This window comes from Phaethon aethereus (assembly GCF_964289735.1).
Source record: "Phaethon aethereus genome assembly, chromosome: 1".
Taxonomy (NCBI): Eukaryota; Metazoa; Chordata; class Aves; order Phaethontiformes; family Phaethontidae; genus Phaethon; species Phaethon aethereus.
The window spans coordinates 215527709-215545661 of NC_138575.1; the positions used below are offsets into that span (position 1 = coordinate 215527709).

General features: G+C 40.3%; 1 protein-coding gene across 5 annotated transcripts in view; it reads right to left on the reverse strand.

The window, feature by feature from the left end:
• Positions 1 to 17953, reverse strand: part of DLG2 (discs large MAGUK scaffold protein 2) — a gene marked incomplete at both ends in the record, with an annotated part of 787463 nt that overhangs the window by 382076 nt on the left and 387434 nt on the right. For all 5 annotated transcript variants that reach the window (XM_082013954.1, XM_082013953.1, XM_082013952.1 and 2 more), the window contains one exon: positions 17789 to 17839. In XM_082013954.1, coding sequence (XP_081870080.1) covers positions 17789 to 17839 — 51 coding nt within the window. The remainder of the gene's footprint in view (positions 1 to 17788; positions 17840 to 17953) is intronic.

Sequence of the window (17953 nt, forward strand, 5' to 3'; positions counted from 1 at the left end):
GAAAATAAATGAAAAAAGAAGAAAAGGAAGGAAAGTTACAGGTGCTTATCTATGCCTTGTGACACTAGGACAAAATGATTAAAAAACTATGGTTTCTCCATCCATTTACCTTTGCATACTGCTTTAAATTATTCATTGGGTTAACATCTACTTTCTCAATATCTCCAGAACATTGAAATGCTTAATCAAACAATTTAGTGCTACAACAACGAAATGGTTTACGAGTGACCTACTTTTTCACTCAGTCTTGCCTGTGTCTAATGCCTTCAAACTTGTTTCCCAGCATCAGTACAAGGAATTCAGACCCTACCATGCAGCACACAGATGTTCACTCAAAAACCATAAAAAAACCCTTATAAAATCAGCTCCCGTTTTCTGCATTAGTCTCTTCAAATTGATGTTGACATCATTCTTGCCACTGATCAATTAAATGACAAATGTCTAATGACTGGGTTTTCCACAGTATAAATGTTAGAGATCCCCAATGTTGCATGATGGGGATATGCTGCCCTTTCCTGCATCCAAAGAGAACTCTCATATATGCTTTCCTTGCAGCACTTTTGTTTTGAAGCGTACACCATTGTCTATGATGCAAATACTGTGACCTTCAAATCCCTGAAACGCTTTGCAGTATGCTTTTAAAAGGCCTTGCTGTTGCGGGAAATGTTGGGATCAGTTGTTCTGATCAATGCAACAACTCATATAGTTTCCCAAAAGTGCTTTGGATATTGCCAGAAACTCTGAAAATTAATCTGAACAGAGTCTCCCAGATGTGTTCGGGTTAGAAATGTCAAAAAGAAAGACTTAAATCCATCTGTTAAAATTTCTAGCAAGATTTGTCCAGCTGAAACTACTGTGTCCTAGCAGTGATGCAAATGAGGATTCTCTTATTTAAAAATGAAAACAAAGCCATATTCTTTATTCTGTATCAGACCAGGAGTCAGTAAATCAAGTATCATAAATAGCATCCTAAATAAGAATTTTAGCAAATCTTTGGAGTACTAAAAACACCAGCACTTCAAGAAGAGATAATCCATTGCAGATAATCCAATGAGACCTGAGATCCAGTTTTCTGCCCACTCACTGACCTCATACCTAATGTTGTCTCTGGATTTTAGATAGGAGCTTTTTAAAATGCAAAATGTCCTCGTAGTCCCTTGAAAAAATTGTCAGTCTCCCTGGGAAAGATTAACATCCTTGGCCACAGAAACAAGTTCTCCTTATCTATTGCCTTCCTGGCCCTGGTAACCATGAATTCTTGACTCCACAGCAGCTTTTCTTTCCTCTTGCTCCCTTGAAAGGAAGGCTCAAGCATCTCCATATCATATGGATGCAAATTGCCTGGGAACAAAAGTGCTTTCTTAGGAAATGGAAACTTTATTCATAGCTCCCCAGGTTAAGGAGATCTTAATCACCCCTGTCTGCACCTGAATGGTGGGGTAGGAAGAGATAGGCAGCTACCGTGTGTCGTTTCTTCCCTCCCTGTTAAATGCGCGCGTTCAGAGTGCCTCTGGGAAATCCAACTTCTTCAGTGACTCAAACCCAGAGACATAATGTTCATGAATCTCATATGGTGCCACCTGAAAGACAGCTGGTGGTCTATGAGCAGCAGCTCTTCCAGGAAAGCACAGGAGTGGAATTAAGGTCACCAGCATCAAGAGCAGCGTATTCTGAAACGCACGCGGACCCCGTGGTACCTAAAATGCTTTGCACTTTTTTAGAGTTGGAAGCCTGCATTTCATGTATGTGCCTGTTTTGGCCATCTAAGTCCCTTTATGAATCTGAGCCACAAATACCACCTTTAAAAAAGGTGGCAGCTCCCTTTCTCCCAAATGTGGAGAAGGTAAATGTATTTTTATATTATCCAGGTGAATCACTGCCTTTACTGGAGGACTTGTTAAATATCCTATCCATGTAAATAGCATCCTCTAAGGCAAAATTTTGAGATGCTTTATATCCAACCATGACTCTTACCACTACTTTTTGTTCAAAGATGTGACAGCTTTTCTGCTAATGCATCTCTGAGGGTTATTTACAAGGCAAGAATGTGCAGGATAAACAGATGCTCTGGACTCCTTTGGTTTTTTGGAAAACCTAATTGAGAAAACAACACACACTAATCTTGAGAACCGATTTAACATTTTCTTGGATGCATAACTTTGATCTTTACTTATTCTTAAAATTATTTCTATAGTCAACTCTTAGACTGTAATGTCGTCAAAAAAAAATTTTTTTCCAAAGCTAAGAAGGAAAGAAAGCAATTATCACCAGATTTTAAAGACCTCTGAAAGATAGGGCATCAATAAGATCAAGGTAAAAACAAAACAAAATAAATGCACTCATTGGAAATGGAAGCAATATAGGAAAATATTGCATTTGCTTTTTGATGGCATTTTCCAGGATATCCCTGTTTGCACATTGTCCCTACATTTTCATTTTTCTAAACTTTCAAGAAGGAGAGAGGATGTGGAGCCATTGAGATTTTGATAAAAGTTATAATAATGTTTACAATTCCAATTCTGTTTTCAACTTAAGCTTTAAAAATGTTGGTTTCCCATCCAGTTTCTCAACAAAACCTTTCTCTCTCGTAGGCTGCAGATCTCTGTGCAGTCCAAAATTCACCTGCAGGTAAACCCACCTGGTTTCGAGCTTTTTTCCTCCACCACTTTCAAGCTCCTATCAACCTCTTCAAGACTGACTTAGTCCCTGTACACCTGACCACTAGGGCATTTTGGGGGTTTTTTGGAGGTAGTTATATTTCAAACGTATTGCTGTGCAAAGAACCTCAAACTAATGCTGACTCTGCCATGTACAGTGGAGTATATTGACTCTACTTAGCATCACGGTCCCATCAGTGTATTGTTGCACATGTTTCTGTTCAGAAATAGTTAATGTGGTTGTGCTCCCTTAAGTGCAGCTGGCCTCCAGGATCCAGCTTGGCTGCTGCGCTGTGCTTCATTATTCACTTTGACTTGTGCATTTTTCATACGTACACTCTGTTTTTCAGTGAACCAAAAGGGTTTGTATCTATAAATCACTTCTGCTTGGTATCTAGAGAGTAGATTTACCTGAGAAAATATAATACAAGCAAAATGCTTATTAAGCATAGCAGAATAATATAACAGGAATGAAAATCTGACAATTTCCAAAGCATACATTTGTTTCCCATAACAGCTGCTGTTATTTTTATTTCCACCTCAAGTAGGCTGCTTTTGTCTAATGTTTATTTCTATTTATAATTTTTTTTATTTCAAGTGTGTGTTATTTCAATCAGTTTTTCTTGGCAATTGTTTTCCATGAGCATGTATTTTTCACAAATACATTACTTTTTCTTTACTCATATTGATGTTTTTCTCTATCCATCCTCCACAATATTTGAACAATCTGAAGACTATTTTTCCTGAAGGTTTCAAAAATCCTATTAAAAAATCACTTTGACCGTACAGAGTTCAGTCTCCATTTATGGAAGACACTCTGATATATCATCTGGTAAACATTAAGAAGTTGTGTGGCTGATCTCAGCTGACTCTGGTCACCATTAAAATGATAGCATTTATCAACAGTCACTACGCTATAGCACCTGAAATACGCGGTTTCTATACAAGGAGATAAAAATATTTCATTTACAAATACAGCTTTGGAAAAATGTCACCTTTTTAATTATGTCCAAGTAATGCCTCAGAGTTAATCTAAGGCAGAGGACACAACTGGATCTGTTACCTTGAACTCCTGCCTAATATAGGCTGTAGGACCTACTTAAATCATCTCTGGAGAAAAATATCACTTAATTCCTCAATGTCTCTTCCTTATGCAGAGCAGTGACTGCAAAAAAGAGAAGAAGCCAGGATAGGCCTTGCAGTTTTCCCCATTCTTATAGAAATTGAGCACACATCTGTCTCTCTGCATTCCCTGTGAACTTTTTTTTCAAACCAAAACTGTAGTTTTAATGCCTTCTTAACGTCTTTTACTTTTCATAAATTAAAGGAAGGGTGGAAGTAAAGGATGCTGTATGATTTCTGAGCATTTGGTCTGCCTTGCTGATCTCTGAAAAATATGCTATATACACAGCTATGTGTCACACCTATACACTAATGTGGCTGAACCTGATCTACACCACCGACATCCTGCCGTCTCCCTTGTCCTTCCTAAAATGTCCATTTTTGCCCTTTATCAGATTGGTTAGTGTTTGGCAAGCTTTTTTGCATTCATTTTAGGATGAGAGGAAACGGCCTCAAGTTGCGCGAGGGGAGGTTCAGACTGGATATTAAGAAAAATTTTTTTACAGAGAGCGGTCAGGCATTGGAACAGGCTGCCCAGGGAGGTGGTGGAGTCGCCATCTCTGGAAGTGTTCAAAAAACATGTACACATGGCGCTTCAGGACATGGTTTAGTGGGCATGGTGGTTTCGGGTTGATGGTTGGACTTGATGATCTTAAAGGTCTTTTCCAACCTTAATGATTCTGTGATTCTGTGATTAATATTCTCTCCTTAGTGATGCCACTTTTTTTTCCCTATCAGCTTCTGTCTATCTTGCTGCCTAACACCCTTTTGCATTCCTAAAACTTTTATCCAGTCCTTCTCACTTGTTATTGCTAACTTATTAACATATTATGTCCAGTCTCAACCTGTCCAAATTCAACATCAAACCATCAACTTCTGTTATCTCCTTCCAGGTAGGACGAAAAACACCCTCTTAAAGGTTATATCTCATTTAAGTACATGTTTTCTGTGACCGAGCCACCCCTTAATTTCCCCCCTAGGAAGCTAAATTCATGAAGCTTCCTGTGTCTCTCACTAAGAGGCTGTGTTTTCCAACGTCATGATAACCCTCAAGGTCTCCCCTAAAGACACTTCAGTTATCAGTAATTTTTTCAAGTTGAATTAAGGAAGATATTCCAAAAGTTTTACACATTGGGTCCTTAACCCTGTTGAATTCCATATCCGAAAGCCTGTTCCACTCTGCAGTCCTCAGTTACGAACCTAAGATCTTCAGCAGACCTTTGGCTACAACACTGAACTAAAAATTTGTGTTCGGCTGATGACCAGCCGAGGAGGCCGAGGATTTTTAGCAGATTCATTGCTTTCCAAGCAGGAGTCCTTGATTTCATACACAGGCTATATTCTCTTTCTTGATGTATGACTTCAGATTTGGCCAGTTTATAATACCTAACTGAGTTTTACCCAGCACAGTCTGGCACTCCTGTTGCCCTGACCTCCAGAGGTACCGTGATGACCCACACCATCCCATTGACCCTTTGCAGGCGCTGCCGCAGCATTGGCTCTCTTTCAGTACGCTGAAATTTCTTCAACACTCAAAGACCTTTTGAAAACTCGGCGTGACACAGATGCAGCCGCTGTTCAACGAACTCCTTCAGGAATCCAATTGGAAAATCAAGGTCCTAGCCCATTCTAATAATGAAAGATAGTTTTGGGCTTTATTCATATAGGGTTGTATTAGACTCTAAGTCCTTGCTACATTTTGATTTATCTGATTTCCTTCCTCCCAGTTAAACTAGGACTGACATTTCAGGCAGATCATGGTTTTCCTCAGCCCATTTCAATAGATATTTTTCTGCTGCTGGAAGAAATGAGTAATGGCCTTGTTTGGAGGTGGAAAATCAGGGTAGACATTGATTTTTAATGGCTTTTGTTACTTTAGCTCAGAATTTATAGCTCTGAGCAGTTACAATTTCGTTTTACTGTAGGTCTACACACACACACTTGACTTACTCATTTCTCCCTCAGCCACATTATAATGAATACACCTAGAAATGTCATATTCCTTTTCTAAACTTCCTCTCAGAGAGGCATTCTGCTCCCATTTGAATTATAACAATAGATTTCTAGATTTCCCATGAGAAAGCTTAACATGAAATCTCTAAGCATATTCATTATAATTTAAGTTGCATAGGTATAGCATTTCTGCTTGCTTAAAAATCCAATTATGATTTCAATATTCACAGGTTTACTTATCTTATATGTTTATTGGCAAAACCACGTCCACTGTGTAGTGCAGTGGAAATACAGTAAAAGTATCTATTTGTCAAGTATTTCTTTTATAACTACCTTTGCCAATATTTTGTATAAACTAATTATTCATATTACATTTCTCATTCCTAAATAAATATTGGATGGACAAGTAGTTAGAGCACATATTCAAGGGACATTTTAAGAATATAATGTTGCTATCTTCTTTCCTATTTTTCCTATAAATATAAATAAAAATTTCCTGCAAATTTTGCACTGCTATTAAGACCCTTGATATTAATGGAGGAGGTTCTTTTCCCTGTGTACTGTTCAAAGTGTATTTCAATAAGCAGGCTACTAAACTACAGATTAGGATACGTGTTTTTTCATGCTGCTTTTACAGCTGGCCTGCTTTTCCGTGCTTCGTTTCCCCATCATGAAATATGGTAAAAACACTAGGTACATTATCATCATCATCATCACAGTTAAGAGAAAGATTTGCACGTTAAGGCATTATTCAACATTAGTAAAGATTCAAGTTACAAGTTCATAATTTATTTTAGTGTGGTTTTTTTCCTATATAGTTTAATTCCTCTTAATGGCAATCTATGCATCAAACTTTCAGAGTGAAAATGTGCTAACAGGACCTCTCTTCTGCTTTGCAGGTGAGGTACGGGAAATGTGAATTGTGCTTTGAGTGCAACCAGTTAAACTCTGCAAAATTAAAAACCACTCAAAAATAAATTATTCATAGAATTCAGTCAGAATTCATACATCACATTAAGCTGCATAAGGTGACTTTCAAGTCATGCTTGAGACTCACCAGCTAGGTCAAATTCTTAGGGTAAAGCAGTATCTTGCAATATAAAACATGCATGAACAGCATACAATTGCTTTACAACTACTCAGAGCTTTCAGCATACCTGGAGTTACCTTACCCGTTTGACATTTAGTTGCAGTTTTAAATGTAGGGACAAAATTTGAGAGGAAATGGTCTATATCATATCATTCCTAAGAACTTCTACATGCTACAAAGTGGGGCATTGTTCCTGCAAAACTACTTTGCCAAACAGTATACCAGATCAATTCTTGCCCCTCTTTTGCACAGAAAGAGTCAGAGAGAAGCTGGATGGTAGTTAGAAGTGGAAGACAAATGATCTTCTAACTGCTTCCAATATAACTGCGTAAGGACAGAAAGTAACCGCCACGCTGCATCCAAAGAGCAAATTAGAAATGTTTATTGTGATGCCGTATTTCCATGTTACGATGCACGGCAATGGCAGTTGGGGAATTCAGTCTGGCTAAACCAGCAAATTACTTCCTTTTTCTTTTTCCCCCTTGTTTCTCGCTGTCTTTGCAATGTCATTCCCGACCACAGCAGCATACTGATTCCTCAAGGTTGAGTGTTCCTAATTTATGCATTACAATTGATTCTAAATTAATTACAAAAACTGAAAGGCAATTTTCTGCAATGCAAAACACTGCTTTTTCTGAAGAGACAAATCCAGTACATCAAAGATGCCTTTTAAAATATCCTGCCTTGAAAATGACCATCTTTGCTGCAGGATGATTACCATCATCTCTAGAATGATTCATTTTCTACCAGTAAATTGAGGTTCATCGTTCTCATTTATTTAAATGTACGTATCATTTTAAATCTACATATTATTTGCCAATGTTGATTGTAAATCCAGGTGAAAGCTCAGTCGAACCACTGCTTTGTAGCTCTTTAGTTTGTCATGGTTTTTTCTGCTGTGCTTTCTCAATCTTCCTGCAAAAAGATTCCTGCATAATTTCTTGCGAAAGTCATCATCTCAGCCACACATATAACTCCTCTTTAGTGTATACACACCGTCCTGTTAGTGCTCCAGAAGCTCTTGTTCAGAACTAGTATGTTTATTTGGAAGTCACATTTACATCTCTGCTCATTAGCGACTAGCGCTGATGGATTTGCAGTGTCGTGGGGGGGACACTGCAGGTTTGCTCGGGTGATATGTTTAATTTGATTTCTGCCAGTAGGGTTTTTATGCCAGATTGGAGAAGCCGAACGGCGTAGAGCAGAATATCCATTCGTTTGCACCTCCTGGAAACCGCGACGCTCTCCGAGCACTCAGCACACCCCTAAATCGGTGCTAAACTCTCAGATCAATAAAGGATTTATTCCTGCAAAATTATTTCCAGGCAAAATTACTGTCCAATAAGAGCAGAAATGCTAAACTGGAGGGAAAAGGTCTGCTTTCCTGCAGCAGCCTGGAGGGCCAGGGCACAGCTCCAAAAGGCTGCCCTGTCGCACCGTGCTCTTCGCCGACTTTTTTCATTAGACCAACGTCATCTACTGCACAGGCAAGAGCTCCTCTCAGAAGCCGCAACACGCCGCCCGTTTGGGGCTGTGGAAGCCTCCGCTGGTCCCGCGACCGGCACCTGCGGCAGGAGCTCGCTCTGCCTGGACCGCTCAGGTCTGCCTGCATCCCCGGACACCCGGGTCCTGCTCTCCGGCCGCCGCCGTCGCGGCTTCACCGCCAGCCCGCGGTAGGTGCTCACCTCCCCAACACCACACAGGCGTGGGAGAAAGCCTGGACCTCGTCAGCTGAGGAAAACAGGGTACGTAAGCTGAAAGGCCACATCCTGAAGAGCACTGCCTAAAGTAAAGGCAATTTTCCTGTAAAGCCGTAAGTAATACAAAAAAGCGGCAGAATTAGTCACTGCAAACTACCTGGTGAGAGCAAGGGAGTTAGGAAATGAGAGAAAGGCTGAGTGATATTCCCTGAAAAATAAAATGTCAATATAATAACAATTTAAAAGAAACAGCAGCAGAATGCTGCCTCTAGGCAGCTATGACTTGCGTCAAACACCTTCTCCCATAATAGGTAACTCAAGGTCTCCGTGATCTTGGCAAAGTTAAAGAGATAACTTTCAAGTAGAGATGAACATGAATAGTTCTTTTTCCTGGACTCGCACAGGTAGGTTTTGAACTCTTAAATAAATGCTGCTTAATTTCTCAACTTCATTTTTGATACGGAATATACATCATTGCCACTCTTGGGGAATTTTTTTCTGCAGTTGGTTTTTAATTCATTTCTACCACTTCTAGAATACTTTCTACTGTTGTGTTAATGCCTTCTTTCTAGTATCTGTATTTTCTACTGACACGCTTTTCCTGAAAAAATCCCCTGTGAGTTTCAATGCACAGAGTTTAAGTAACTTCAGGCTTGCGATTCAATATATTGGAAAATGAAATTTCTTTTACTCTTTTGGGAACAAAATGGGTCAGTGTTTCAAGTGACTCTTACCAAAATTTAAAAAATATATCAAACAATCTCCAATTTTCTTCTTCTGCTTAAGCCTTCTTCAAAGCTTCAAAATTTTGAAAATGCTTGAGTACCACAGTGAGCTTTCATAACAGAGTATTCAGTTATTTAATTTCCTCACACAACAGGCAAACTCTCATAATCTTCCCTGGACCTGAGGACTCACTGCAACAAATTGTGAACCCCTCATCTAAAGGAACACCCAGAAAGCACTATATAAATTACTAAAACCAGTAACTATGTAGACCTTCAAAAATAAATATACAAATTAATAAAAGCCTAATTCATAGTAATAAAAATATTCTTTGCCTTTGAAAGCTTGAATCATCAAGTGTAAACCCAAACTACGTATTTTTTTCTATCTGGAATAGTGCTAGTACACATGCACGGAAGGGGACATCCTTCACTCAGATAATGCCCTCAGGGGAGTTTAAATGGCATTGCAGTAATAAATCCAAGCAAATACACTATTCTGATTTAACTGAGCTAGCATCCGCGCAATGTTTTTCAGACGCTTAGATTTAAAAGCAAGACTATAAGATAACAATATGAAAATATTAATTTCTTTGATAGGCACCCAGAGGGAGCTAAGTGTATAGTATTATTTCAGCTTCTTTTCCTAATCACAGTGTAGCTATAAACTGCAGAAGTTATTTTTTTTCCCCTAGACACTTACAGCCTTTTCCTCTCCTTCAGCTCCCCTTTTGTGGCTTTGCAGCTTTTCTGCTGTGACTATTGGGCTGAGAAGTGCTGCACAGCTGGGAAAGAATGCACAGCTCTAGCAATGACGAAACACAGGGCCAGCCTTCCTTGTAAGCAGAAGCCCAGTGGAAAGCCCCGTACTTTTTTAGCATTTGCCCTGGAAAACTCTAATTCTTCCGGCAGTGCGTATTCTGAACCCGTCCAGATGATCCCACTTTGGAGAGGACAGCATTGAACAGACTAGTCCTCCCGGTCCCATCACCGATTTCAGCAATATCGTGGGCACCACGCTCCCAATCTCTGGCAACACAATTGTTAACAGCAGTAACGACAAATAAAGGTATTTTGTCGACATCTCTAAGAGGGATATAATATTAACAGCTCTTCCTTCACTTCTCTAGCCAACAGTCTTCAGTAAGACAGTTACGTGCATTTATTGAGTTTCCAATCCCAGACACTGAATATGGAGAATGACAGGTAACATCACCGGGCAGGAACTTCTGTCCCTGAAAAGGCAGAGCCCTCCCTCTCCCAGCTCTTCTGCCTTTCCACACATACTCCAGCCTGGCACGTTTTGTATCCCTACCACACACAGGTGGAACAAGCCCCCCGCACAGCTCTACAACCAGGAATAGCTTCAGCATAATGACTCTCTGACAGAATAAGAACAAAGAACAAAGTTTTCCAGTGATTAGTTGTATTTTGGGTGCCAAATTAGGGCTGCTCTGAGGTGACAGAAAGTCACATGCTTCGGGTAAGTAACAGTACAAAAAAATCAGGCTGTTCCAAGAAATCTTAATTTAGGTCATTGAACTAAAGCAACCAAATTCTGCAGTTGCTTTGGAAAATGTTGACCTGGTATTTCAGTGTCACAGTAGCAGGACTGCACACCAGGCTCCTTCAGCTGCTTTCATCAGCTCGCTCCTGCACGACCTCAGGTCAAAGCACAATCTGGTAAGGCACAAGAGATGAAAGGAGAGCGCAGACCTTGCGTAAGCCATTGCATCCAGAGGCCAGGGAGTCTGCCCTTCCCAAAGCTTCCAACCGCCCTGAAGGTAAACAGCCGCTGGCACAACCGCCCGTCCGTAGCATAACCTTTTTGTAACTCTGAACTAAGACACGGGATTGGAATTGGAAAGCATAAGAGAATTTCCTGCACAGTGATTGCAGGCACTACACCTGTATATTCAAGGATCTTAATTTCTTTTGTCATTTTACAGAGCTTTGTGTTACACATACACAGAGAAATGCAATGAAAGACTTTATACGGATAACCAAGAGATCAGTTTTTCAAATTGTCTGCGCAACAGTAAAAAGATGGGATACACATTTTCTGTTTGCTGATAATTCAGCTCCATACACAGATACTTCTGCCGCTTCTTGTAGGCAGCCTGTGCTGGCCCCTTCCAGGAGAAAACTCCTGTGGATGAGCTTTATTGCAATAAGCGGCCGTAGGTCATGATTCTACTGTAAACCTGATATAACCCAGTCAACAAGAAGGATTCTGCCTTTGAATTACAATTTATTTCAGTCTGAGGCTGCAAGAACAACCACCACTCACTCTCACTTAGGAAGCAGGCAGAGCATAGCAAAGAAGAAAGGTAGTAAGGGCACCCAGTCAGAAAGCTCTCAGCAGTGAAGGAAACACCTACAGTTCTGCAGATATAAACACTCAGAGGGCAACTCTGCGTTTGGAGGGGCACTGAGGAACGCTCACTTTGAAAGATGTACATTCTGTTGGAAGATGTCAGAGCACTCCACCGGGGCTGCTGATGGCTGGATATTGATTTGTGCACTCGGGGTTCTCAAAACGCACGTGTCTACGGCATAAGCTTTTTCCTAACGGCCATTTCTTGACCACTGCCTTCCACTCTGTTACTTCTTGAACCATGTAAAGGAGGACTTTCCTGGTGCTGCGTTGTCCTACAGTGTCATTCCTGAGAGGTCAAAGCGTGCTGATGCATGATCAACTGGCATCTAACACCATAAAAAAAGTCAGAAAGCAGGTACACTACTGACTAACACTGAAAACCTTATTTCCCAGATATACAGGCAAACAGCGATCTCTGCCAAAACAAGACAGATAGATACAAAAAAAAAAGACATTGAGTCAAACTAAAATCCTTGTATCGTTGAATAAAATCCTATTCCCACTGCTCAGTGTTCAGTGGAATGTACCTCTATGTTTTTGCAAACTTCTATATTTTCACAAAATTAATTAGCAATGAAAACAGCATAATAAATAGTAGAGTTGTAATTATCTCTTAGGTTTACAAGGTACCAAAGTAAATAAAAGCCCAGGCCTGAAATAAATTCCTTACTCTACCAAAATGTATGAGGATTGCTTTTTCCACTGTTTCCTCAGGATCTTACCTTTATGATTAATTATGATTACAATTTTAGCCTTTCTAGTAGAGATCTGAATAGACCCTTGAACTTGGTGGTAATGTGGAAATCCAACCTTTTAGAGAACAATAATCTTGAACTAGAAAAATTAAATCTCATCGCACTTGATGTCACTGAGCTATCAAGTCAAAGGAAAAGAAGAGAGCGTGTAGGTTTTCAGTCTCTCCACTGAACAGAGCCTGTGGTGGATACAGGATAAAATTTATCAGAGTTATCACAGCTCCCAGTTGATAAATCATTATTGAGAATTTACTCTTTTGGATTTTCTAAGGAAGTAGTTATGCTATGCGAGCATCCGTGCTCTCCCTCAACATTAGTAAGGCCAATAGCCAATTGCAACCAAATCTGAAAAAGTGAGGAGGAAACAAACCAGTAAGTTCCTATAAACTTTGTAAAACAATGTGGTTCATTAAAAACAGGGACATACTGCAGTGTAACCTGAATTGAATCATAGGCCAGAGCATCCACAGGAATATAAAAGAAAAAGAAATAGAGATACATCATGCATGTCAACCTTGGGAAAATTCTCAGTCAGAGCTTGACCTGTTCAAGGTCAGTTAATCTCATGATGCAAATGCACGGGAAACTACACGTTTTTAGTTCCAGTGCTGATATAGTTTAATTTTTCTCAACAGCCTATTCCATAAAAAGTAATATAATAGTACTTTTATGTAGATACAGAATGCAAGTATGTGCTGAAGCATCAAAAGATTCTGTGAAAACAGCTTTATTAATTATAACTGCACTCTTTTTCTCTAACATCTAAAGAACAGGCAAGGTTAGATAGCAAAAAAGTTCTGAGATCTGAACTCAGACGTTGAACTCAGCATGAATCCAACATGAATCATTAAGTGACCCACTGTCCGTCTTTACCCTTCTTCAAGGTAACTATTGACATTGGCTGATATAACATCAACTTCTATTAAAACCCTCCCCTCAGCGTGTGTCTCCAAGCACAGCTCTGTACCAAGGAGTCAATCAATTAAAACTTTCCTCAAGCTTAGAGAAGTTAGGCTAGGCTTTGTTACAGAGTCTATTCAGTAATCTCTTACACTGACCACTGATTTACAAGTGCCAATCAGTCTCTTGATAGCACTAGCTACATTTTTCAAGTCCTGCCATAATGGAAGACTAACATCATTGCACTAATATGAGTCATTTTATGCAGAGTTTCCTGTTTATGGTGTCTTTAATACTCAAGGCAGAGCAAGGTAATGGTTTATTTTAGGGAATTTTGTCTAAGTGTGCTTTTGGGCATTGTAGATTATTACAAATCACCAAATCTTAGGCTAAACTTGGATCTGCGTTTTATGCCTGTAAGTTAGCAGAGAAACACACTGAAGTAGTTTAAGGAATTAAAACTGTCTCTTTGATTGTTTGTTTTTTTTAAAGAGAAGAGAATTTGTTTGATTTCTCTTAATTGTGTAATTGTGTTACTCAAGTAGGCTCTTATGAGAGCTTTAAATGATGATCACTTATTTAATGGTGATGCTCTTGGGCTCAGGGATTGGTGATGGTACCTGATAAGCAGTTGGCACAACTGAAGAAGAGTAAAAGGATAAGAGCATGCCAGTAAGGTGGGGGCTGACAGAGGAGTACTTACAACTTCCTTAACTCTTGGAACAGCACTGATCACGGCTCTAAGGTGGATCTGCCTCAAGTTCATTATATTTGTGAGCTCTCAATGAAGCATTTTAAACTCCAAACACCAAGTTTTGTCAAACTGTAAACTAGGAGCCAACATTTTAAATAGAAACAAATGAAAAACATTATGTCAAAGAGCAAAAATAAAGAAAAAAGCTTTCTATGCAAGCCCACTGTATCCTTGCAGTCATTTCTTGGTATGCCAGCTGAGTCTCAGGCAGCACAGTGACGCTCAGTAAGCTCTGCATTGTCCATCCCCCCAAGTCCCTCGGCAGGGTTTCCTTTTGGCATTTTTGAGACCCTGCTGATCTGCTCCCAAGCTCCACATGGGACACTTTCTGCCAACAGGCACACAGCTGTCCTATGTTACCCCAAGAAATGGAGCCATCTCTTCACACTGGGGCAAGGATCATATCTAAATGAGTAAGTCTCTTAAGATATGTATGATGGAGTGACCACATCAGTGGGCAATGGAAGAGCTACCGATGTCGTCTATCTGGACTTCGGTAAGGCCTTTGACATGGTAACCTAGAAAATCCTTCTCTCTACATTGGAGAGATATGGATTTGACGGGTGGACTGTTGAATGGATGAGGAATTGGTTGGATGGTCCAGAGGGTAGTGGTCAACGGCTCAATGTCCAGATGGAGACTGGTGACGAACGGTGTCCCTCAGGGGTCCGTATTGGGACCAGTACTCTTTAAATATCTTCATCAGTGACATAGACAGTGTGATTGAGTGCAACCCCAGCAAGTTTGCAGATGACACCAAGCTGAGTGGTGTGGCTGACATGCCTGAGGGATGGGATGCCATTCAGAGGGACCTGGACGAGCTTGAGGAATGGGGCTGTGTGAATCTCATGAGGTTCAACAAAGCCAAGTGCAGGGTCCTGCACGTGGGTTGGGGAAGCCCCCAGTATCAGTCCAGGCTGAGGGATGAAGGGGTGGAGAGCAGCCCTGCCCAGAAGGACTTGGGGGGACTGGGCGATGAAAAGCTGGACAGGAGCCGGCAGTGTGCGCTCACAGCCCAGAAGGCCAATCGCATCCTGGGTTGCACGCAAAGCAGCGTGGCCAGCAGGGCGAGGGAGGGGATTCTGCCCCTCTGCTCCGCTCTGGGGAGACCCCCCTGCAGTGCTGCGTCCAGCTCTGGAGCCCTCGGCACAGGAGAGACATGGACCTGTTGGAGCGGGGCCAGAGGAGGCCACAAAAATGCTCTGAGGGCTGGAACAGCTCTGCTGTGAGGCCAGGCTGGGAGAGCTGGGGTTGTTCAGCCTGGAGAAGAGAAGGCTCCAGGGAGACCTTCTTGCAGCCTGCCAGGACTTAAAGGGGGCTTAGAAGAAAGATGGGGACAGACTTTTTAGCAGCGCCTTTAGCAACAGGACAAGGGGTAACGGTTTTAAATGAAAAGAGGGCAGATTTCAACTAAAGCGAAGGAAGATGTTTTTGACAATGAGGGTGGTGAACCCCTGGCCCAGGTTGCCCAGAGAGGTGGTAGATGCCCCATCCCTGGAACCATTCCAGGTCAGGTTGGACGGGGCTCTGAGCAACCTGCTCTAGTTGAAGATGTCCCTGCTCCCTGCAGGGGGGTTGGACTAGATGGCCTTTAAAGGTCCCTTCCAATCCAACAACTCTGTGATTCTCTGGTCCCACAAATTCATGTCACCTATGGATGAAGGTGACCTCCTACAATTGAGTTAATGCTGTCCTTGCCAAGTCTTTTGAGACTGGGAGATCTCCTGATGTATTCAATCCTTTACCACCTTCCCTTTCATTCTGCTATAAATAAAAAGCAGGAAAGAGTGCAAAAGCCCTAATACACTTTCAACCAACTTATCTTTACATTGTAAAACCCTTTAAATTATATTGACTATTTCAAATTGTGGACAAATATCATGAAGAAAGTATCTGAATGTTTTGGGGATGCAGAATTCTGTAACTTGGATAACTGGACTAAAATGGAAAGTATATTACCAACTCTTTAATATGGACAAACTACATTTTTATCCCGCAACAGCAACAACTCTAATAGATTTTGCAGTTTTACCATTAAATAAAGAAAGATGATTTTCCATCTAATTTCTAAAAGCAGTTTTGTGGAAGAAAATGGGTAATCAACATGGAGAATCTCTTTCTTCTGAAAATGCTTTTAGTCTAACATAAATGACAGCTATTTAAAGGCAATCACTTGTGTTTTACATCTCACACAAAAAACAGCAGACACAGTACCCTGCCTTTGAGACAAAACACTGATACATGTGACAGAATGTTTCAAGCAGTAATAATCAGAAGCCACAGATTGAGCAGTATCCAGAAAACAACTGAAATATCCCCCATTAAAATCTGTAGCTTTTTCTGCTATTGTTGATCAGTCGTTAACTGATGTCACGTGATATTATATTACAAACAAATGATTATCTGCATCAGACAGGTACAGGAGATGCAAATCATGTTCATTCTGCAGTGTGTACGCTGATAACTTACACATCTATTAAAAATAAAGTGGTTTTCAAAATATCACCCAGGAGGCATGTGTTCTGTTCAGTGACCTTTGGAAACTCTACTCCAATGAATAACTAGTGATGCGCAAATAAGTTGAGAGACTGCAGATAAAAGTGCCTATAACCTTATATGTTATCTGTTGTGAGGATGGCTGTGGTAAAAAGATATATTGCTCTTTCATAATTTGCTTGAAAGAGCAAACCAATGAGAACAAAAACTTGTATCTCTTTAAGTTGAATGCTTATGAAAGTCATTATCCTGGACAATTAAAAATATAACATGCAGAAAAAGTGCAATGAATTGTATAATCTAAGTATCTAATGTAATGGTAGTTTGCTACCTTACAGGCATTTGTTCATATGGCATCAGTCACATCTTGGTAAATCTGGCCTTGCATGCAAACATTTTATGTAGAAAGAAGCCTAACTGTGTTTGCTTCAAGATGACAAAACTTCATATTACCAGGATGTTGGTAGAATATTGAAGGAATTTAGCAATGATAATCTTGCATCCATTAGAAATCTTTGTAAGCACTACGATACATGACAAAGCTTAGACTTTCTTCCTCACACAACATGAGGCCCATCTGGTCTTGGTCTTGTGGCAAAGCAAGCCCACAGTCTGAAGAAAAGAGCTATGTAACCAAAAAGCAAGGAAAAACCACCAAATCCAGGAAGATATGAGGCAGGACAAATTTTAAATATCTCTCTTCTTTTTGTGCTACTTTTAAACCGTACTACCAACAAAGCCTGTGCTGCCAGCCCTGATTATAGCTCACGTAATTCAGACTTGCATAAACATATCCTTTCCACAAGGTCTACAGTTTTTATATGGTCACTTGAACATTAAATACACTTTTGCAATTTTGGTTTTATAGTGTAAGACTACATGTCTTTTATTATCATGCGCACATGCAAGGAAATCAAAGAGGTTAAAAGAGAAAAGATTCCACAGTTGCAGTTCACAAGCTAAGAGGGAGTTACCGAGCCACAGGGGCTCTTCCCCATAACCAAACACCTAGTCAAGCACTGACATGGTTATGGGGAAGAAGAGCATTCTGCATACCAGTCTGCAAGCAGCTACACCTGAAGCTTCTTAAAAACATGTAAGGCTTACCCTGTTGTATCACTCACATCACTTACATTTTAGAGAGTGGACATCTTTATCCAAAATATAAATGATTTTATTCTTAACCACGTTTAATGTCATTGTTTTTACTACAGATTATGGTTTTTTCCTATAAGAGAAGGATAAATTATACTTACCCTCTCCAAAGTAATTTCCTCAAATTCATATTCAATTTCCGTTCCATTGACCTGAAGAAAATAAAATCAGAAAATTCCTTACATTCACATAGAAGGTAATTCGGTAGGGATATTTACAGATATTCCAGTACGATTAGTTTACTGAAGCACATTTTTCAACGTATA